We start from the raw sequence: 16,733 nt of genomic DNA on the forward strand, positions 1-16,733 counted from the left end.
GAAAAAACTTCCAACATAGAATTATATACCCAGAGGAAGTATCTTTCAAAAACTTAAGTAAAATAAACATTTTTTGGACACACAAAAACAGAAAGAATTCATCATTCATAGACCTTCACTAAATGAAATGTTAAAGGAAGTCCTTCAGGGAAAAAGAAAGTGATGCCAAAAGAAACTATGTGTCTACTCAAAAGAAAGAACAGTTTTAAAAATGGGAACTGAAAGGTTTTTTTTCATATGTTATATGAATCTCTTTAAAAGACAATTGACTTTTAAGTAAAGACAAAGTAGCAAGGGGTTAATAATATATGTAAATTAAAATGTGCAACAATAACACAAAGACCAGGAGAAATGGAAGTATACTATTGTAGGTTCTAGAATGCTATATACAAAGAGGTATAATAGCAGTTGGAGAAAGACTGTGGTAAGTTAAAGATGTATACTATTAACCCTAAAACAACTTTTGTTTTGTTTTGTTTTTTGGTATTTTTTTTGGAGACAGAGTCTTGCTCTGTCACCCAGGCTGGAGTGAAGTGGCACAAACAATTGTGGGCACACCCCAGGTTCAAGCGGTTCTCCTGCCTCAGCCTCCCAACTAGCTGGGATTATAGGCACCCACCACCACACCCAGCTAATATTTGCAATCCATCTGCCTTGGCCTTCCAAAGTGCTGGGATTACAGGCATGAGCCACCACTTCTGGCCCAAAACAACTATTAAAATAACAAATTGAGGACCAGGGACAGCAGCTGACACCTGTGATCCCAGCACTTTGGGAAGCTGAGGTGGAGGATCCTTTGAGCCCAGGAGTTTGAGACCAGCCTGGGCAACACAGGAAGACCCTATCTCTAAAAAAAACAAAAATAACAATTATCCTGTAGTCTTAGCTACCAGGGAGGCTGAGGTGGGAGAGTTGCTTCAATCCAGGGGTTTGAAGTTACAGTTAGCTGTGCCTGCACCATTGTACTCTACCCTGGGTAACAGAGCAAGACCCTGTCTCTAAATAATAAAATAAAATAAAAATAAACAGCAAATCAAAACATGACAGCTAATAGGCAAACCAAGGAGATAAAGTAGAATCATATAGTAATTCCCAATTAATAAAAAAAGAAAAGCAGACTAAGAGGAAAAAAGGGGTAAAGAACAGGTGGAAAAATATAAGACAGATAACACAATAATAGATTTAAACCTAACAATGTCAGTAATCACATTAAAAATAAATGATCTAAAGGCAATTAAAAGGCAGTTAATGTCAGATTGAGTGAAAGGTGAGACCCAGATATAAACTATAAGAAGTGTGTTTTACATATAAAGACACAAATAGGTTAAAAGTAAAAGGATGGGAGAGGATATACAATGAGAATACTAGTCAAAAGAAAACTGGAGTGACTTTTTAAATATATCAAAGTAGATTTCAGAGCAAAGAACATTACTAGGGATAAAGAAGGTATCATGAGGGCCAGTCCACCAGAAGACCATAAAACTCTTAAATGTTTATGCATCTAATAACATAGTTTTAAAATATGTGACCCAAAAACTGATGAAACTTTAGGGAGAAATAGATACAAGTTATAGTTAGAAATTTTAATATTTTCAATAATTTATTGAAGATATTAATTGATAGAATAACTAGGCAGAGAATCAGTAAAGTACAGCAGACTGGAACAAAACAGTCAACAAACTTGCGCTCATTGACATCTGTAGAACATTCTATCCAACTAAAGTCTGTTTTATTTATACATTATTTTCAAGTACGTGGAGAATATTTATCAAGACAGACAATATTCTAGGCCATAAAATAAATCTCAATAAATTTGGAAGGATTTAAGTCATGCAAAGTATGTTCTCTGATCAAAATGGAATCGAAGTAAGAATTAATAACAGAAAAATCTCTGGGACAGGTGTAGTGGTTCACACCCATTAACCCAATGCTTCCGGAGGTGGGAGGATCACTTGGGGCCAGGAGTTGAAGCCTGGGCAACATAGCAAGATGCTGTTTCTATAAAAAAAAATTGAAAAATTGATCTTTTTTGAAAAGATCAACAAAATTGATAGACCACTAGCAAGACTAATAAAGAAGAAAAGAGAGAAGAATCAAATAGATGCAACAAAAAATGATAAAGGGGATATCACCACCAATCCCACTGAGATACAAACTACCATCAGAGAATACTATCAACACCTCTATGCAAATAAACTAGAAAATCTGGAAGAAATGGATAAATTCCTGGACACATACACCCTCCCAAGACGAAACCAGGAAGAAGTTGAATCCCTGAATAGACCAATAACAGGTTCTGAAATTGAGGCAATAATTAATAGGCTACCAACCAAAAAAAGTCCAGGACCAGACGGATTTACAGCCGAATTCTACCAGAAGTACAAAGAGGAGCTGTTACCATTCCTTCTGAAACGATTCCAATCAATAGAAAAAGAGGGAATCCTCCCTAATTCATTTTATGAGGCCAACATCATCCTGATACCAAAGCCTGGCAGAGACACAACAACAAAAAGAATTTTAGACCAATATCCCCGGTGAACATCAGTGCAAAAATCCTCAATAAAATACTGGCAAACCAAATCCAGCAGCACATCAAAAAGCTTATCCACCATGATCAAGTAGGCTTCATCCCTGGGATGCAAGTCTGGTTCAACATATGCAAATCAATAAACGTAATCATTCATATAAACAGAACCAAAGACAAAACCCACATGATTCTCAATAGATGCAGAAAAGGCCTTTGACAAAATTCAACAGCCGTTCATGCTAAAAACTCTCAATAAACTAGGTATTGATAGGATGTATCTCAAAAAAATAAGAGCTATTTATGACAAACCCACAGCCAATATCATACTGAATGGGCAAAAACTGGAAGCATTCCCTTTGAAAATGGGCACAAGACAGGGATGCTCTCTTTCACCACTCCTATTCAACATAGTGTTGGAAGTTCTGGCCAGGGCAATCAAGCAAGAGAAAGAAATAAAGGGTATTCAATTAGGAAAAGAGGAAGTCAAATTGTCCCTGTTTGCAGATGACATGATTGTATATCTAGAAAACCCCATTGTCTCAGCCCAAAATCTCCTTAAGCTGATAAGCAACTTCAACAAAGTCTCAGGATACAAAATCAATGTGCAAAAATCACAAGCATTCCTATACACCAATAACAGACAAACAGAGAGCCAAATCATGAGTGAACTCCCATTCACAATTGCTTCAAAGAGAATAAAATACCTAGGAATCCAACTTACAAGGGATGTGAAGGACCTCTTCAAGGAGGACTACAAACCACTGCTCAATTGAAATAAAAGAGGACACAAGCAAATGGAAAAACATTCCATGCTCATGGATAGGAAGAATCAATATCGTGAAAATGGCCATACTGCCCAAGGTAATTTATAGGTTCAGTGCCATCTCCATCAAGCTACCAATGACTTTCTTCACAGAATTGGAAAAAACTACTTTAAAGTTCATATGGAACCAAAAAAGAGCCCGCATTGCCAAGACAATCCTAAGCCAAAAGAACAAAGCTGGAGGCATCACGCTATCTGACTTCAAACTATACTACAAGGCTACAGTACCCAAAACAGCGTAGTACTGGTACCAAAACAGAGATGTAGACCAATGGAATAGAATAGAGCCCTCAGAAATAATACCACACATCTACAACCATCTGATCTTTGACAAACCTGACAAAAACAAGAAATGGGGAAAGGATTCCCTATTTATGGTGCTGGGAAAACTGGCTAGCCATATGTAGAAAACTGAAACTGGATCCGTTCTTTACGCCTTATACAAAAATTAATTCAAGATGGATTAAAGACTTAAATGTTAGACCTAAAACCATAAAAACCCTAGAAGAAAACCTAGGCAATACCATTCAGGACATAGGCATGGACAAGGACTTCATGTCTAAAACACCAAAGGCAATGGCAACAAAAGCCAAAATTGACAAACGGGATCTAATTAAACTAAGGAGCTTCTGTACAGCAAAAGAAACTACCATCAGAGTGAACAGGCAACCTACAGAATGGGAGAAAATTTTTATAATCTACCCATCTGACAAAGGGCTAATACCCAGAATCTACGAAGAACTTAAATTTACCAGAAAAAAATCAAACAACCCCATGAAAAAGTGGGAGAAGGATATGAACAGACACTTCTCAAAAGAAGACATTTATGCAGCCAATGGACACATGAAAAAATGCTCATCATCACTGGTCATCAGAGAAATGCAAATCAAAACCACAATAAGATACCATCTCACACCAGTTAGAATGGCAGTCATTAAAAAGTCAGGAAACAACAGGTGCTGGAGAGGATGTGGAGAAATAGGAACACTTGTACACTGTTGGTGGGACTGTAAACTAGTTCAACCATTGTGGAAGACAGTGTGGCGATTCCTCAAGGATCTAGAACTAGAAATACCATTTGACACAGCCATCCCATTACTGGTTATATAGCCAAAGGATTATAAATCATGCTGCTATAAAGACACATGTACATGTATGTTTATTGCGGCACTATTCACAATAGCAAATAGCAAAGATTTGGAACCAACCCAAATGTCCGTCAGTGATAGACTGGATTAAGAAAATGTGGCACATATACACCATGGAATACTATGCAGCCGTAAAAAAGGATGAGTTCATGTCCTTTGTAGGGACATGGATGAAGCCGGAAACCATCATTCTGAGCAAACTATTGCAAGGACAGAAAACCAAGCACTGTATATTCTAACTCATAGGTGGGAATTGAACAATGAGAACACGTGGACACAGGTTGAGGAACATCACACACCAGGGCCTGTTGTGGTGTGGGGGGAGGGGAGAGGGATAACATTAGGAGAAATAATGTAAATGACGAGTTAATGGGTGCAGCACACCAACATGGCACAAGTATACATATGTAACAAACCTGCACATTGTGCACATGTATGCTAGAACTTAAAGTATAATAATAAAAAAAATGAAAACACAATATACCAGAATTTATGGTATGATGCCATTGAAGTATTTAAGGAGAAATTTACAGAACGAAACATCTATATTAGAAAACAAGAAGGGACTCATCACAGTGACTTTGACTTCCACCTTAGAATACCAGAGAAAGAAGAGTCTCCTAAGCAGAAGAAAGGAGAGATCAGTAGAAGTTCATGAAATAGAAAACAGAAAATAGAGAAAAATCAGTGAAATCCAGAAGCTAGTTTTTTGATAAGCTCAATAAAATTGATAAATCTTTAGTCAGAGTTAACAGGGAAAAAAAAGAGAAAATGCAAATTATCAATATTAGGAATGAGTGAAGTGACATTACTACAGTCTAGGTATATTTAAAGGATAATATGTAATATTGTGAATAACTTTATACTAATAAATTTGAAAACTGAAATTTTAAAAATCTTTGAAAGATGCAAATTGTGAAAGATTACTAAAAAAGACATAGATAATCCTAATAGTTCTGTACCTACTAATGAAATTGAATTTAGTGTATAGTTAAAACCTTCCCACAAATAAAGCTCTAGGCCCACATGCCCTTATTGGTGAATTTTATGAAACATTCAAGGAAGAGGCAATGCAGGCTTTACACAGACTCTTTCAGAAGTTGCAGAAGTGAAAGACTTTCCAACCCATTCTATTAGATCATTACCTCTTGTTAAAACTAGACCAAAATGATACAAGTAAAGAAAACTATAGGCCATCATTCTTTATGATAATGGGTACAAAAAATCTAAACAAAATTTCAGTGGATGAAATCCAGCAGTATGTAAAAAAGATAATACATCATGATCAAGTGAAGTTTATCTCAGTAATAGTGTTGGATTAACATTCAAAATTTAATTAGCAGTATATGCCCAGAAGAAATGAAAGCAGAGGCTCAAGCAGATATATGTACACCCATGTTCATAGCAGCATTGTTTACAATAGCCCAAAGGTGGAGACAACCTAAATGCCCATCAACACGTGAATGAATAAATAAGTTTGGTGTATACATACAGTGGAATATTATTCAACCTTAAAAGGGAAGGAAGTTCTGACACATGGAAATGAACCTTGAAGACATATGCTAAGTGAAATAAGCCAATCAAAAAAAGGACAAGGCCAGGCGTAGTGGCTCACGCCTGTAATCCCAGCACTTTAGGAGGCCAAGGCGGGTGGATCACCTGAGGCCAGGAGTTCGAGACCAGCCTCTACTGAAATACAAAAATTAGCCTGGCGTGGTGGTGTGTGCCTATAATCCCAACTACTTGGGAGGCTGATGCAAGAGAATTGCTTGAACCTGGGAGGTGGAGGTTGCAGTGAGCTGAGATTGCACCACTGCACTCCAGCCTGGGCAACAGAGCAAGATTCCATCTCAAAAAAAAAAAAGGAGAAATACTGAAGGATTCCCCTTATATATGAGATACTTATTGCAATCAAATTCATAGAGACAGAAAGGAGAATGGTGATTGCCAAGGCCCAGGAGAGAGGGAAATGGCGAGTTAGTGGGTACAGAGTTTCAGTTTGGGAAGATGAGAAAGTTCTAGAGAGTGAAAGGTGGTGATGGTTATACAACAGCGTGAATGTACTTAATGCCACAGAACTGTATACTTAAAATGGTTTCAGTTGTAAATGTTTTGTTATGTGTATATTTTAATACAATAAAAAATTAAAAGATTATATATGTGGATTACTTAGTGAAGTATCTGAAACATAGTTTAATGGTCCAATAAATGTTAATTCCTTTCAAAAAAAAGAAAGCAGTGTTGACAAGGATGTGGAGAAATTGGAACCCTCTTTTTGTTTTTGTTTTTTTGTTTTGTTTTGTTTTGTTTGATACAGAGTTTCGTTCTTGTTGCCAAGGCTGGAGTGCAGTGGTGTGATCTCGGCTCATCGCAACCTCTGCCTCTCGGGTTCAAGTGATTCTCCTGCCTCAGCCTCCCAAGTAGCTGGAATTACAGGCGCTCGCCACCATGCCCGGCTAATTTTTGTATTTTTTAGTAGAGATGGGGTTTCACCATGTTGGCCAGGCTAGTCTTGAACTCCTGACCTCAGGTGATCCACCCACCTCAGCCTCCCAAAGTGTTGGGATTACAGGTGTGAGCCACCGCACCCAGGCCTGGAACCCTCTTAACACTGTTGGTGGGAAGGTAAAATGGTATAGCCACTTTGAAAAACAGTTTGGCAGTTCCTCAAAGAGTTAAATATAAAGTTACCTTGTGACACAGCATTTTTACTCCTAGTTATGTACCCAAGAGAACTGAAAGCATATATAGTCATGTGTTGCTTAATGACAGTGACACATTCTGGGAAATGCATTGCTAGGCGATTTCAGTGTTGTGTGAACATGAGAGAGTGTACTGACACACCTAGATGGGATTGCTTACTACATGCCTGGGCTAGAGGGTATAGCCTGTTGCTCCCTAGGCTTGCACACCTGTACAGTATGTTACTGTTATGAATACTGTAGGCAGTTGTAGCACAGTGGTATTTGTTACAGTAATCATATCTAAAAATAGAAAAGGTACAGTAAAAATTTGCTGCAAAAGATTTAAAAAATGTTATGGTATGCCTGGATAGGGTACTTACCATGAATGGAGCTTGCAGAACTGGAAATTGCTCTGGGTGAGTCAGTGAGTGAGTAGTGAGTGAACGTGAAGGCCTTAGACATTACTGTACACTACTGTAGACTTCATAAACACTGTAGGCTATTAAAAATATTTTTTCAATAATAAACCTAGTGTACTCTGTTTTTACTTTATAAACTTTTTAATTTTTTCAACTTTTCAGCTTTTTTGTAATAACAGCTTAAAACACAAACAACTGTACAAAATATTTTTTCTTCATACCTTTATTCTCTAGGTTTTTTGGTTAAGTTTTTAATATTTTTGTTTTACTTTTTAAACATTTTTGTTAAAAACTAAGACACAAACACATGCATTAGCCTAGGCCTACTTAGGGTCAGGATCATCAATATCACTGTCTTCCACCTCCACAGCTTGTCCCACTGGAAGGTCTTCAGGGGCCGTTAACCCATGGAGCTGTCACCTCCTATCATAACAATGCCTTCTTCTGGATACCTCCTGCAGGACCTGCATGAGGCTGTTTTACAGTTTACAGTTAACATTTTAAAATATATATATAAATAGAAGGAGTACACTCTAAAATACTGATTTTAAAAGTATAGTATAGTAAATACATAAACCAGTAACATGGTCGTTTAGTATCATTATCAAGTAACATTACTGTAGGTGCTATAGTTTTATATGACTGGCAGCACAGTAGGTTTGTTTTCACCAGCATCACCACAGACAGGTGAGTAATGCATTGTGCTAGAACAGCCACGCCCTTTCAGCTCCATTATAATCGTATGGTGCCACAGTTTCCATCATTGACTGAAGCATCGTTATGTGGAGCATGACAGTATTCACACAAAAACTCATGCATACCTCTTCATAACAACGTTATTCATAATGGCCAAAAAAATGGAAATAACTTCAATGTCCATCAGTGATGAGTGGATAAACAAAATGTGGTATATATATATACACAGTGAGTTATTTAGCCATTTAGGAATGAAGTACATGCTACAAAATGGTTGAACCTTGGAAACTTATACTAAGAGAAAAAAGCCACACACAAAAGGCCACGTATTGTATGATTACATTTATATGAAGTGTCAGGAATAGGAGATAATTCATAGAGAAAGATAATAGATTAGTGTTTTCCAAGGATGAGGGAAGTGGGAGTTGGGGATATAGAGTTTCATTTTGGGATGATGGAAATGTTCTGGAAATAGATAATAGGGATGATGCACAACATTGTGAGTAACTACAAAACAGTGAATTATACACTCTAAAATGTTTAAAGTGGTGAATTTTGTGTTATGTGAATTTTATCTCAATACAAAATTTTAAAAATCAACAAGTGATCCCAAAACCAAAGGCATTACAAGAAAGAAAACTGCAGACCAATATCTCTCATGAAAAAAAAAAAAAAACTAGCAAATTGACCCCAACCATATATTAAAAAGAATTACACAGCATGACCTAGTGGGATTTATTCCAGATAGGCAAAGCAGATTCAGCATTCAAAAATCAATGTAATCCATTACGTCAACAGGTTAAAGAAGAGAAATCATATTATTATATTAATTAATGTGGGAAAGCATTTGGTAAAATTCAGTTCATTACAAAATATTCCCAGCAAACCAGGACTAGAGGGGAGCTTCTTCAATAAAGAAGTATCTACGGAAACCCTGCAGCTAACATCATCCTTAATGGTGAGAAAAGAGATGCTTTCCCTCTAAGATCAGGATCAAGGCAAGAAAGATGTCCCCCTCACCACTCCTGTTAAAGAAGTATAGCCAGACATCAAACCCACGTTTTTTCTTATGAGTTTCTGAAGCTTAGTGATAAGTTATGTATCTTTGAAATTTTTTTTCAATAAAAGAATCTTTTTCACCTTAAACAAAAGTATGTGATCTGAGTTTTGGGGTTCTTTTGTTTTTGTTTTCTGGTAGTCATAGGTAGCCTGACACTGAGAGAGAGAACCAACTTTGACATCAGGGAGAATAGGGTTTTGATTCTTTGTCATTCATTGGTTTTGTAGCTTTGAGCAAGCCACTTAACATTTTTAGCCTCTGCCTCCTCTGGCACAGGAAGGCTGCTCAGAGGGCTAAAGCCCCTTATCATCTAGGGCTGCTGTCATCCCCTTGGACTCAAATATGATAGATAGAAGTCTAAAGGCCCCCTCAGTAAAAAGAGGGGTGAGGTGTTAGGGGCCACTTTCTGCTTGAAATAGACTTGAGTATACTTGAACTCATTAAGAGAGTTCACTTTTTATTCCATCACTGATAGAACTTGAATTGAGCATTTGATGATAGAGACATAAAAAGATCTTCACGAGTTTCTCCAAGAAGTCACATCTTTTAGTTAAAGCCTGTGTTTTGATCTTGATGGTGACTGGTACTCTGAAAGCAGATGTGTATTGTAGAGACACCACAGTGTCACTGCTTCCCTATTCCCTTAGATTCTCCAAGCTTCAAATACCAGCTCTTAAAGCATCAGGCATTTGTTGAATGACTGCCCTGTGGCTGTTCACACTGGTTCTGACTGTATTGTATGGTAGCAATCCCAAAGGGCCATCTTGCTAAGGTTGTATTTGTTGTAAAATGATGAAATCATCCACTTTGCAGGGTCATTACAATGATTAAGCTAGAGAATGTATTTAAGTGCCTCGCACTTGTTAGACATTCAGAAATTGGCAGATGGTATTATTATTGTCAGCGGAGCTGCATTTGTCCATCCATACTGTCTAACTGTTTTCATGATCAAAATGTGAAACCAGTGTCTTCTCTGTGACCTCACCACAGTCATGATGAGTGTGTTCATGCCCCATCAGACTGCCAGCTCTTGGGAGCAGGGCCCGGTGAGATCCAGGTTGCAGGATGTCAGTCTTTGTTCATTCCAGTCAGCTGTGTTCAGTGACTGCAGATGCCCTCCACTTTACTGCCTGGAATATAAAATAAGAAGGCAAAAATCTTTCCACCTGATTTCATTTGGTAACTGAGAAGCTGTAAGACCTCAGCCAAACTACTCCACCTCATTGTGCCTCACTTTGTCCATATGTAAAATAGGGAGATGGGTTAACTGATATGAATAGCCTCTTCTAATTCTGGAATTGTGTGATGTGATAACTGTGATCATATTGCTCTTGTTTATTAACAACTCTAGGAAATTTGCTCTTATTATCATTCATACACACACACACACACACACACACACACACACTGTGACATAAGGGATACTTCACTTTCTTCTATATGGTTCTTAGGAATAATTCTGTCCTCCTTTCCATGCATTTAATTTCTGAAAGAAAGTGCGCATCTAGAACTTTTGTATGGCTTTATAAGACAGACTTCATTAAAAGATTAACAGTATGCTCCAGTTTTTTTGTAAGTGCACATAAACTGACGGTAGTGATATTATATGAACATTGCTTCTAATGTGTTTTGTGGTCACACTGGATGTGGCTCTCTCCAGTCCAGTAGCCCTAGCGTGTCTGAGGGAGGTGACCCAGGCCCTTTGGTAACAGGAGCTATGTGTGGCAGTAACCCTTGGGTTGGCACAAGTGGGGCAGGAGGGGGAACATTGGGAAGAGATGGATAGTTTTTTTTTAATCACTAAAAACACTCAGACACGCCTGTCTAAAGGGGAATACCCCCACCCCTGACGAGAACCACTGTTCTACCTTGTCCTTAAAATGATTCTGCTGTTCAGTTTATTCTGGGGTGGGGAGAAGAGAATGGTGCATCTCTGTGGGCCATGTTCTTCCAACCTCCTTAGGATGCTTTATAGGTTGTTTTCTTTTCTCTTGGTTTTCAGCGCATCAGAGCAGAGTGACGATGATCCTGTTTGTCCTGGAGCTGGAGTGGGTGCTGAGCACAGGACAGGACAAGCAATTTGCCTGGCACTGCTCTGAGAGTGGGCAGCGCCTGGGAGGCTATCGGACCAGTGCTGTGGCCTCAGGCCTGCAGTATCCTTTGCTGGACAAAAATGTCTTAGTGGGAACTTAACTGTTGACCTCTTTGATTCATGAAATTTTGGGTTATGTGCAGCTTGAAAGTTTTGTTAATGACAGTTGCCCAGTGTGGATTACAATGCTCATAGAATTTCCTAAGGCACAAATCATTGAGTTCCCCATGTAAGTAGAGTGAAGTGCGGTCACTTGACCTGAAATAATAGACTGCTGAGCTATTTGTAAGCCTACTGTAACACGAGGTGTGACATCTAGACAGAACACAGTGCAGATTCATGAACCTCAGCTGTCAGAAATAATTATGGTACATGAAGATGAAATCATCACCAAAACGTAATCTTTGCACTTTGTACAGAAGTAATTTACATGTAGATACCAAAGTTGTGAACATTCCCATTGGTGCCTGGGAAAAGAACCATAGGAATCCTGTTCAGTTTTAAATAGTTATTGAGAGGCTACCATGCCAGGACCAGAGTGGGTGAGCTGGTATCTACATGGTAATGTTAAAAGCTTTGTTCCAGGAATGAGACACTTTCAGGATATATAGAGTGATATTTTTGTCTCCCTAATCGCCAGGGTCCTCATGCTCATGGTGAATCCTTGCTGATGCTGGGTAATGCTCACAGCTGCCGACTAGGCTCTGGCAAGCACAGTATTGACTAGTGTGTAGCATGTGTGGATGCAGGTACCATTGTAGGGAGTAAAGGACCCTGGGTTCTTAGTTTAAAAAGCATATGGTCTCTTTATCCTCTGACAAATTGAGAAGTAGATAGAAACAGGTCACTTGTCAGCGAAAGCAGGAAGAAACAGTAAGTCCTGCTTTCTAATTTCATCTCCATATTTATAAAATGCCTATTCAGTGATTCTCAACATCTGACAAAGTACATTGCTGTTTCTTTGAAACTGTGCGGCATTCAAAGGTATATTTTTGTGTATATATATGCTAATATCACTCTTATTTTTCTCACTGGAAGAGCAAGGTGAAGAAACTAAGAATGACCCTTGTGGAAAGTTGTAAAAGTAGCAAGAAGACCAAAGGCAAGGATGATAAGGAATGGCAGGCAGGATCAGCTCATCTTTGAGAGGGTAGTATTACTTGTTAATAAAAGAAACTCCAAACTTTACTTTTTAAAAGCCAATTCAGATGAGCATAATACTTAAGTTGAAATACATGAACTCTCTTGCCAATCCATAAATGACTTCTTACAGTGTTACAGCTGGAAGCACTTAGTGTTAGCACTTAGAGAACACCTAGTCCAACCCTCTGTCTTCGTCCATTCGGGCTGCTATAATAAATTACTGTAAACTGGGTGTCCTTTAAACAACAGAAATTTATTGCTTACAATTCTGGAGGCTGAGAATTCTAAGATCAAGGCACCAGCAGATTCAGTGTCTGGTGAGGGCGCTTGCTTCCTGCTTCATAGACAACATCTCACTGTGTCCTCACATGGTGAAAGGGCAGAGGAGCTCTCTGTGGCCTTTTTTTTTATAAGGGCACTAATCCCATTCATGAGGATTCATCTACAAACAACATCACATTGGGAATTAGGTTTTAACATATGAATTTTGGGGAGACATAATCATTCTGTCTTCCCTATCTCTCTCTCTCTCTCTCTATTTCACACACACACGCAAACACACACACTGTAACTATGGGTGGTGATGGATGTGTTAATTAATTTGACCATGATGATTATTACACAGTGTGTATGTATATCACATCATCACATTCAACATTTTGAATATATACAATCTTTGTCAATTAAATACTTTTTTAGAATTCAGTCTACACTACCCTCATTTTACAAATGAGCTGGCTGAAGCCCAGAAAGAGTCCTGTGTGTTATCTGAGGCCACCCAGCTAGTAAGTAGGAAAATCCTCACAAGAACCCAGGCCTTCTGCCTTGGACTCCTGTTTTTTTCCCATTGTACTGCATTGCTCCTTGAAGAAGGAACTAATAGCATCAATATAATTTGGTCTTATGCTGGTTTCTGTATCACTTAGCCAAGCCCAAGGAGTATGGAAAAAAAAATACAGATCTTGCCCTCAGGAAGCTAACTTTTTAAACTATTTGAAAATAAAAAACAAACGGACAATGTCCAATTGCCCTGACTGTTGTCTTTGATGTAGGATTGTAACCACCACATCTCCTCCTTTCGGGCATCTCCAGGAGTCATCCTCGTTTTGTGACTATTCCCTTTTGCCACAGCATGTGGTTTACCAAGCAGAAAGTCGTATGATTGGGTATCAGAAGCCTGTGTGTGTGAGAGCCTCTGGTTTCAGTTCCATCCAGCCAGCCTCACTGTTCAGGTGGTGGAGAGCTGCAATACTACAGACAGGCCCTCCCAGAAGATTCCCTGACCTCTGCCAGCTCTGCCTTGCCAACTATGATTTTGGAGCCATAGTTCCAACCTTTACTCTTGAGTATTTTTCCGTTGCTAAACACTGATGGCATGACAGCTCTGTGCTTTTGCCAGAGGGTCTCAGCGAAGAACCACGTGACTTTTCTAAGGCTGGAAGTTTTTTCTGGGAGCTGGCTGATAGATTGTTAATAGGCAAGCCATACAGTATTAGGGTTCACATCTAAATTTAGCTTTTAAAAACATTTCTTTCTGAGACCCTCCCACCCCCACCCTTCTCTGTTCCTTCTTTTTGTCACCCTCCACACTTACAGGGGTTTTGGTTTCGTCGTTGTTTGTTGTTTGTTTGTTTGTTTTAGTGATGAGGGGAGGAGGAAGATTTTATGAATCAACATAAAATATTATGAATAATATCATTAACCCTATTTATCTTCATAGTAGACAGCTAGTGGTTGATAAGAGACCTCCACAGATGAACTCATTCTCTTCTATCTCCACCTCAAACAGTCAGCCAAGGCAACAAGTGACAGACTAAATCAAATTGAATTCAGCCTTTATTCCTCTTCTTTCAGTCGTCTTAGTGGAGAAGTAAATATGCAATGAAAATAACCAAAATTCAAGTAGAAAAGTAAAGGAAGACAAAGAGTCTGGTTCATAAATTGAATTATCAATTTATGAATAACTTCAAATTCTTTGATTGTTTTGACTGAAGATCTGAAGCTTCAAATATAAATGACCTGTAATAGGAACAACAAAAGTGACAATAATAAGAAGGAGAGAAAAGGAAAAGAAAAAAGAAAAAATATCTTAGATTTGCAGGCCCTGAAAATATCTTAGATTTTCAGGCTTCTACACATTACTTTGTTCACTGTCAAAACAATAATGTGAAGTAAAAACAAAAGACCTAATTCTCTGTTTTCACAGTGTAGAAACCAAGGCTCAGGGAGTACGTGACTTGCTCAAGGTCACGTGACTGTTAGCCGGCAGAACCAGGATTAGAATTGGGGGATTATAATTTTTCAGCCAGCCCTCTGCACAACTGGGTACATCAGAATGGGATTATTTCCCAAAGGCCCCATGGCAGGTAGATGATAGTAAATAGAAATGTGTTCCTTCCCCACTTCACTTGTTAGTCTTTAAATCTGTGAATACTTTATCCAGCGTCATTTGTCAGTGTCTTGTTATTTGACCCATGTTTTGATAATATTTTTCCTGTTTTCACAAAAATAATTCAAATACTCTATTTTAGGATTTTGTTTATGTCGGAGATATTTCCACAATGTCACCCTGTGTAGTGGAATGTTTCCCACCTAATGTAATCTCTTAGATTTATTTCTGTTCTGGTAAAGAGTTCTGAAAAGCTGTTAAGATTATGTCAGTTTCTTCCTATCATACTTAATGCCAGTCATTCACATCCACTGTTGATTCTTCTATCCCTTTTTGCTTTCTCTCAATTTTTGCTGGAGTATTTTAAAGCAAATTCTAGACCTTATATCATTTTATCCTTATATACTTCATTGAAAATATATGGGTTACTTTTTCAGTAATCCCAATGCTATTGTTACATCTAAAAATTAACAATCACTCTTTGATCTCCTTGATATTGTTGAATTTCAGATTTCACTGCTTATTTTGAAAATGGCTTTTGTGCAGTGGGTTTGTTTGAAATTGGATCTAGACAAGATCCACACATTGCATGTGGTTGTCACATCTTCTAAATCTTTCTTCATCCAGAGCAGTGCCCCCTTCACTTTTTTTTAATGCCACTGCCTTGTTGAAGGTACTGAATCAGTTCTCCTGCACACAGTCCCACATTCTAAATTGATGTCATTTAACTTGCTCCTTTACCTACCCTCCTCACATATTTTCAGTAAACTGAAAAACTGCCCCTATAATCTTGATTTCATTCAGATTCAGCCTTTTAGTGAGAGCATTTGGTTCTCACCAAGTGTACTTCATAGAGCTTCCCATTATAAGGCACATGGCATTGGATTGTCGCCCTTTCAGTTATGCTGAGATTGATCGGCAGTTCGGGTGGTGACAGCCCGATCCCTTCAGCACCGTCCTCCATACCAGCCTTTTAATGGTTTCATCCATTGCTGAGTTTTGCCTGAACAATTTTTCGTTAAGGTTGCAAAATGGTGATTTTCTAATCCTGTAATATTTTTCTCATGTATTTGTTGGAATCCTAAAGGATAACTTCCCCTGCCTCATTAACTAGGGCTATTTGGTTACCCTGAAATACAATTATTATAGGAAAAGCAAGATAAATTCTTATATCTGCTCTTTAGTTCCTAATTTTCAGAGTACCGATTTGGTGCCCTGGTCACCTTTAATAGAAATCTTTTTTTTTTTTCTTTTTGAGCACTATTATGAAATCTTAGGTTGGTTGTTTGTTTTTAAATAATAATATGTTCAGTATATATCAATAAACTGCCATCTTTTTATTTTATGTTCAAATTATCCTATTTTTGGCCAGTAACAGCTCCATTAAATGGGCTCCAATGTCTTTTTTATTTTTTTTTTTATTTTTATTTTTTCGAGATGGAGTTTCACTCTTGTCGTCCAGGCTGGAGTGCAATGGCACGATCTCAGCTCACTGCAACCTCTGCCTCCTGGATTCAAGTGATTCTCCTGCCTCAGCCTCCTGAGTAGCTGGAATTACAGGCACTGACCACCGCGCCCAGCTGATTTTTTGTACTTTTAGTAGAGACGGGGTTTCACTATGTTGGCCAGGCTGGTCTCGAACTCCTGACCTCATGATCTGCCTGCCTCGGCCTCCCAAAGTGCTGGGATTACAGTTGTGAGCCACCACACCCAGCCCAATTTTTATTTTTTAAAGATTATTTTTTAGAGCAA

At 38.3% G+C, this 16,733-nt stretch overlaps 1 protein-coding gene across 24 annotated transcripts in view; it reads left to right on the forward strand.

Moving 5' to 3' along the window:
• The window catches only part of WDFY2 (WD repeat and FYVE domain containing 2), a 314,795-nt gene that overhangs the window by 255,579 nt on the left and 42,483 nt on the right, over positions 1 to 16,733 (forward strand). For 22 of the 24 annotated variants that reach the window (XR_010116081.1, XR_008651395.2, XR_010116070.1 and 19 more), the window contains one exon: positions 11,360 to 11,510. The exons of the other annotated variants lie outside the window; for them this stretch is intronic. Coding sequence is in view for 8 of the 22 variants with exons in the window: in XM_063619259.1 (XP_063475329.1) it covers positions 11,360 to 11,510 (151 nt within the window). In the remaining 14 variants the exon portion in view is untranslated. The remainder of the gene's footprint in view (positions 1 to 11,359; positions 11,511 to 16,733) is intronic. 24 annotated transcript variants of the gene reach the window in all.

This window comes from Symphalangus syndactylus, chromosome 15 (genome assembly GCF_028878055.3).
Source record: "Symphalangus syndactylus isolate Jambi chromosome 15, NHGRI_mSymSyn1-v2.1_pri, whole genome shotgun sequence".
In the NCBI taxonomy this organism is placed as follows: domain Eukaryota; kingdom Metazoa; phylum Chordata; class Mammalia; order Primates; family Hylobatidae; genus Symphalangus; species Symphalangus syndactylus.